The 6,965-nt window shown below is 39.6% G+C and overlaps 1 protein-coding gene across 1 annotated transcript; it reads right to left on the minus strand.

Moving 5' to 3' along the window:
- Nucleotides 1-1,681: 1,681 nt before the first annotated feature.
- Nucleotides 1,682-5,738, minus strand: LOC104414328. Its single transcript, XM_010025395.3, has 4 exons — nt 5,419-5,738; nt 4,786-5,105; nt 4,384-4,505; nt 1,682-2,295 (listed from the first exon to the last, which is right to left on the minus strand). The coding sequence occupies exons 2-4, from the start codon at nt 5,051-5,053 to the stop codon at nt 2,125-2,127; spliced, it is 561 nt and encodes a 186-aa protein (XP_010023697.1). The 5' UTR covers nt 5,054-5,105; nt 5,419-5,738; the 3' UTR covers nt 1,682-2,124.
- Nucleotides 5,739-6,965: the final 1,227 nt, after the last annotated feature.

The following is a 6,965-nucleotide window of genomic DNA, read 5'->3' on the forward strand; positions in this document are numbered from 1 at the left end:
TCCATCCTTTTTAAATGCTAGATGTCAAGGGCCGTTCTAGTGTGAGTACGACTGGCTGTAACTAATGCTCTTGATGTAGATATATTTTGGCAGAAACCTCCCCAGAATGTTGTGGAAATTTAGATGGTGTCTTTGAGAAGGGCACATGAAGGGCTATGATCGAAGTTATGGTTAGAGACTGATTGGTCCCCGCATTGGTTATCTAGTTAAAGTTATGATTCACCAACTTTGAATTGAGTAATCCAGTTGGATTTCTCTTCGCATCACTCTTCATGAGCAAGTACCCGAGTTTATTGACAATGTCGCTTCCTCTATCCTTGTAACGAGGAAATTGTGGCTTCTTCAACTGGATTGATCACCTCATTGAAGCTGAAAACTCCCACCAACTCATCTACAGCTCTTGCGAATTGAAGGCGGCCTTCAACAAGCCAGAACGAGAGGGAAGATTCTACTGGGTGGACTAATAGTTTCACGGGCGATAATGTACTACTTTTAGGAACATGTGGAAAGTAGTAGGACTATGATTGCTTCTTGATGTAATGTTTTGGAGCCGTGATTGGTTGTTGCAGGAGTCTGATAGAGCTTTAGATTGATTTTTTAAAGATGAGCTGTGACCAATGAACGTGATGAGTGGAAGTTGGATTGTTTCGTAATTTGTCGCCTTCCCTTTTTGTAAAGCAAATACATAAATTTAATGCATTCAAGCGTTTAATAATGACTGGATGACGGTGGTTGCTTGGCCAAACGCTTGCTATCAAATAATGAGTTGAGGATGATGGTTGAATGACGAGTTGATGATGACGATTGCTTGGCCACATGCTTTGCTGTGATGAATGATGCTTCATGTGCAGTTATTGGCCAAAGTGCCTGTTCAAGAAAATGAAATGGCCAGGCATTTTCATACCAGATGCGCTGTGGTCACTTCTGTGCCGGGTTACGTCACCATGAAAGAGGCACAGTAAGAAAATTGGTCTTCTGAGTTCTGCAACTATGCCTCGCATGTAAAACTCAACGCAGGAAACAAGCTCTTGTGGAGATGGATGCAAAGGATGAAATATACTAACGCCGGTGAGCCCTGCTTAGCTAATCTAAACAAGAAGCAAATAAATTACATCCACTCCCATAATTCAAATGGACATGCCAGCCACAAACAAAGGATGTTTTCTCGATGAAATAGCTCTGGGCAAGTCATGAACATGCAGCTCCTGATCTTACTCTTCAGTTTCTCAGAAAACAGTACTGGAAAATAAACAAGCACAGGTTTCTCGTATGTTTGTCTAAGTCCCCGAGACAATGTCTGACGAGCATGAGGAAGTGTACCAATTGCTACGATGTTCAAGAGGAAGGGATGCACCATAACTGATGGCCCTTTGTCATGGATCCCTAGTCCCCAAGTGAGAAGATTGCAATCAAATCAATGTTACAGACACTGGTTTTGTTAAAGCAAGAGTAAAGCTGCAGATTGAGAGTATCCAGGAAGCGAGTTTTGGCAACCACATTGAAATGTCAATACTCATTCAGAGTCATAAAATTTAAGGCATATAGAAGCTTGTTAGGGATGATCTGGTAGGAGGGAAATGAATATCATCTCCAAAGTACTCATCTCTCAGAAACTAAGACAGCAGAGAGTACAAGAAAGATTGAAATCATTAGCTGATAGATTAGGTGTTACTAAAACAGATTAAAAGGATTATGAGAAGATGCACCAGAAACATTAATGATCAGGTTTAGAAGCAGGCTTTTTTACAATCCAATCATCCCTCGCACACATGAGTGCCTACCTCACCAAATTGATACCAGCTTCTACTGTATCTTCTGTGAGTGAACTGCATTACATCTCATCAACTGAGACTATGACAAAATAATCGAGGTTGCTCCAGCATCAACTATCCAGATGTCATACATGTTCTAAGAGTCCGTTTTGCTTGAGAAGCTAATTGGCATGAGTACGAAAAACATGACGAGAATCAATCAATTTTTATTAGTCTACAAAACTCACCTGATCAAGAGGTAAACCTAAACAGGAGCTCCAGCAACAAGAGTTTTCAACTATGATCCACCAAAGAAGGAAAAAAATAAAATAAAATTAGCAGTAGCCATTTTCTGCTCAACGGACCAAGCAAGCTAAGTTTCAGCCATGGACTTCTTCTTCTCTTCCTCAAGTTGCTGCAGCTCAGCTAACCTCTGTGCCCATGCTCTGTCTCTTGCCACTGCAGCCATCTTTCTCTCTACCCGAGCATTGATTTTCTTTCTATTAGCTTCTTGCACTAGAGCTTTTCTTTTCTTCCGTTCGGCCTGTGCATGACTCCAAACAGGGCATTTAGGATAAAAACAATCATAAATGTCAAGCAAGTGGAGAGAATGCATGCTAAGAATAGCAAAATTACGAGCGAAAGTATCCCAAGAGAAACATAATTTTCTGGGAATTTCTCCCTAAACCAATGCAAACAATGCTAAATCCATCTTTATGTTAGGCAATAAACAAGGGGGTAGGTGGACTTGATATCAAGATCTATTAGTCTTGGTAGAAAGGCAGAAAATCCCAGCTCTAAGTTGCTTCAATTTTTCCCAGTCAATTCAGATTTTTACTCTAGCTTGGACTTTAAGGAAACGAAGTTTGATTATTCAACAATGCAACCATACACGCTACTCACTATAACTGTTTCCTAAAAGTCTTTGGTGATTGGATTAGAGAAACCTCTTCCAATCATGTCTGTATTCATTTGTTGACTCAGACCATTGCATAACATAGAACGCAAGGAATTAATCATTCTAGCAAGAAAAGAACTGCTAACTATTCAGATGTTAAGAAGAAGCATGTTAGATTAATATACAACCACAACCATAAACTTCTTCAAGTTCTTTTGTCTGTTTAAAATTCAGATTCCAGAAGCAAAATTAGGATGGCACAAGGACTAGAAGAGAGATGGAGACATGATTGCATGTTTGTTGCCTAAGTGCATGAGCGAGCACAGTAAAGCCACTTGTGGGCAACTCAATAGTTGATTAAATTGTGTACTACTGTTGAGTGTTAGTTCCTCTAATTTCTAAATGCACGCAAATCATGCACAGTACTTGCTCAAATTGCATTTTGTTTTATGCAAAGTTACAACTGCCCTAGTGACCTCTCCCCTTACCTTTCTTTCTTAATTGGACTATGTTGAATAAGCATATACAAATCAAGAGAGTCAAGTTTTTATGGCATTGAATAAGGAAAATAAAAGCCCAGGTTCATCAAATCATAGATATGATGTTTCTCTGGTTTTAGCTTTTGCTATGTAATACAACGCTTCAGTGATTTCTTAGGGAATTACTCTTCCTTACCCTATCTTGAGTTCAAGGACTGAATCCATGACCTCCTCTCTTCAAAGAAGGAAAATCCACTGACACACTTCTCACATATACTTCCTGGGTTCCAAACTTCTACAATGAACTCCATGACTACATTAGGGACGTTCATTCCAAGGAGGTTGTCTAACAGTGGAGGTTGATGGTTAGATGATTTTATACCTCCTTTCTGTTTGTTAATAATGTGGAAGTACCAAAACTTCCCAATAGAAGCATCAATAAAAATTTTATGTAGACAGATTAAGCTTAACACATAAGAGAAAGTTTCATTCTAGGTATACCCAGGCATTTTACACACTTAAGAGAATCTTTCAGAAAAATATACCCGATTTGACCTAAGGAAAAGTCAAGCAATTTGGTGAGTATAATATATTACTCATAAATTTGCTCAATTGACTGGTGGAGACTTCCCCATCAGTGCCGACAAGATATAATACTCATTGCCCATCAGAGCTTTAGGTCAGTGAATATTACGCAGACTGCACAATGGAGGAAACCACTGAAATATCAGACTCAACTAGTACAAATCCTACACGGTACAGCAGCTATTTTCATGGGTAACCAGTAGTAATCAGACCCAAAAACTCAGCCTCCAACCAGAACTCAAAACCCATTAATATTAGTAAAAGATGATACCATCCAGCAAATTTATATATGGGCAGGACTCAACTTTCTAAAACATGCAAAATGTTAGAGCCAAGGTCCTCATTGTCATTTAGTTTCAATAGTCCTTGATGATGCACTTAGCCGTCTAAGATTTAGAAATAAAATGATACAACACTTTACAAGGAATGAGGCTATATCATTAACAGAGCCATTAATCACAACAAAGCAAAATGTGCTAACTTTCTAGAGAAGATCATAAGTATCAAACATTAGCATACACATAAGGGGAAAAGCCGAATCTTAGAGATTTCGGAAACACAATTGAAGAAATCTCAGATAGACAGTGTTGGGATCATCAATCGTACAACAACACAGTTAAACATCCAGGGATGTTCAAGTAGCAGCCATAAAATTTAAACGAGCACGCACCACTATAAAAGCATGGCGCTGCTTGATGCGCTTTTTTTCGTTCCTCCTCTTGACGCTTCCTTCGTTGGGCCTATTTGGAAGTATGGGTTCACCTGGAACATACTGAACCCACGCATATGGACCTACAATACCAGAAACATCAAATGCACGTTTTTAACTCCACCTTGAAACTACGAGGCACACTGGCTAGTAGCCTCTGACTCCACTTCAACTCCACCCAATGCTATCACACACATCTAATGAAAATTACAGGCAAACTACATTTTCAATTCCACATAATCGCAACCACATTAGCTTCAAATGTATCCACAGCAGAACCAGTCTTCTTCAATCTCCAATCAATTGCAGAACATATAAAGGAACACCATTAAATAGGAGGAGAGAGAAGGAGAGTAGACAAACCCGGGGGTCTCAGGCTGGCCCTTTTGCGACGGGGCTTGTCAACAGGCCTTCTCTTGGGGTATCGCGTGTCGGTCAAGCTGTGGATGTGAGAGAACGCTTGATTCCACGGAGCCAGTAGCTTCGACAGCGAGCTCCCACCATGGAGGACCTGGGGATTAGTCTCGAGAGGCGTGACCCGGAACGGGTTCGTCCCTGAAGAGACGAATGTGCGGGGTTGTAGGGTTCTGGACAGCGGTTGGATGATGTTTCTTAGGATTCCAAACCTCATTTCACTCGCTACCCTCGAGTAATTAGGTTCCTTCTTTACCTGCGGCTCGAAACTTAAAGGCAAAAAACACACGCCAGTTACAATCATCAGCGGCAAAAAGAAAGAGCACACACCTCAAGAAACAGAAAACCCAACTCAACATCCACAGTTTCAAAGCCAATACCATCGAAACACAATCACACAAAGAAGAGGAAGAAACCCACTTCGCCGAAACCGAAATGCATCATGATTTGGATCCAAAGACGATGACAGACCTCGAAATCAACCCCAAGAAGGAACGAAACGAGCAAGAAACCAAACCTACCCAGCAAGCCGTCCCGACTGACTAATACATGTTTAGATTGAAAGATCGAAACGGGGCTTACGAGAAGCAGAGGAGTAGGACGAGGCCGCCCAGAAGATGGTGGCGGGACACGATCGGTGGTGATTCAATGGGAAGGCGCGAGCAGGAGATTCAAGATTCCAACTGTGAAGGGAGGCGATGAAGAAGAAGAAGGAGAAGAAGGAGAAGGAGAAGGTGTGCAGGGCAAGCGAGAAGAGCTCGACGGGGCGGAGGCGGGATTGAAGCAGCAGCCGGCGTCGTCGCTCCGGCTACAAGCGAGAAGAAGCAGGGGGAAGGAAGAAGGAAGAAGGAAGGAGGAAGGAGGAGGAGAGCGTGAGAACGGGGGTGGGGTTTATCGTTGGCCCCTCCTTTCGGGGTTAAAATATAAATTGCGGGGTTAAAATATAAATTGCTCTACCTATACTCACATTCCGACCCGACCCGACCCAGCATAAAAGGGAGAAAATATGCTGTTAAAAATTTTGTTCTCATTTAAAATTTCTCATTGTTAAAGTAAAAGGATATGGTAAAAAAGTGTTCGAGACAGGAGTAATTGAATTATCTGACATACACTATTAAACTGTGCTATTATCGTTTTAATTACGATATTTATATGCTCTTTATATATACGTAACTCATCTTTGTTTATAGATTTAAATTTATGACTTATGAGTTGGACTTTTTAACATGCTATTTTTATTTTTAATATGCTATTTATGTAGTTATTTTCTCACTCCACTTAAAAACTTTAAGGTTTGGGGCACACTTATTTCTATGAAAATCAACATTTTCTTATTATGGTGTACTTATTTCGAGAAAAATTTCATGATAAAAGAAAATATTATTTGTAAAATTATTTTCGAGAAAAATGATTAATTTTCATTTATTTGATGGTATGCTAAATATTGTGACAAAAAAAAAAAATATCTTATGGTGTTTTGATGTTATTTTAAAAATGATTTCGATCTCCTCGATTACTCTATGTCAATATCCATTTTCTCTTCTATTAAAGAAGTCTTCAAGCCTTAATTTTTCAAGCTTAACACTCTTTGACAATTAATGCTTTTGCAGCTCCCTCATTTCCACTAGATAATCAAAGCCATGGGCGATTTCATCAGAACTATCAACCGCCATCACTTCTTTGTAGAGTTCATGTTAAAAGACAAAAAACTAATACTAAATACTTGGTTAGGTTAATGTAATTCTAAGCTATTTATTTATAATAAAGTCAAGAGGCCAAAATTACAATATCACCCTCATTGCCGCCATAATTAGAATAATAAAGGAAATAGACAAATATACCCTTATTGGCCAAATACTCTCAAAAGTTTATAAATATCTAATTGATTTTGACTCAACTTGTTTATTATAGAGAGCAACCTCTCCAATTTGTTAGTGGCACAACTTACTTTCTGTTAAGCCTTGAGAGACTATCCATTTCGCCAAAATATTCTCACTATTATGACTAATCCAATTGTTGAGCAATCCACCTCCACGATAGGAGGTGAGTTGACACCGAGTTGTTTTGCAATGCTTATAGTTCCATGTCTTTTTCGAGCTAGTAGAGTGAGTTCATTGCTCATTTCAATG

The sequence above is a fragment of the Eucalyptus grandis genome, chromosome 8 (assembly GCF_016545825.1).
Source record: "Eucalyptus grandis isolate ANBG69807.140 chromosome 8, ASM1654582v1, whole genome shotgun sequence".
NCBI lineage: Eukaryota > Viridiplantae > Streptophyta > Magnoliopsida > Myrtales > Myrtaceae > Eucalyptus > Eucalyptus grandis.

What these genes read in the sequence shown, in the direction of transcription:
- LOC104414328 (XM_010025395.3), bottom strand. Translation starts at nt 5,053, where the DNA reads ATGAGGTTTGGAATCCTAAGAAACATCATCCAACCGCTGTCCAGAACC. An exon ending in GGCCAGCCTGAGACCCCCGG is followed by an intron (nt 4,506 to 4,785) that starts GTTTGTCTACTC and finishes CTGGTATTGTAG; the next exon opens with GTCCATATGCGTGGGTTCAG. An exon ending in AGCGCCATGCTTTTATAGTG is followed by an intron (nt 2,296 to 4,383) that starts GTGCGTGCTCGT and finishes AGTCATGCACAG; the next exon opens with GCCGAACGGAAGAAAAGAAA.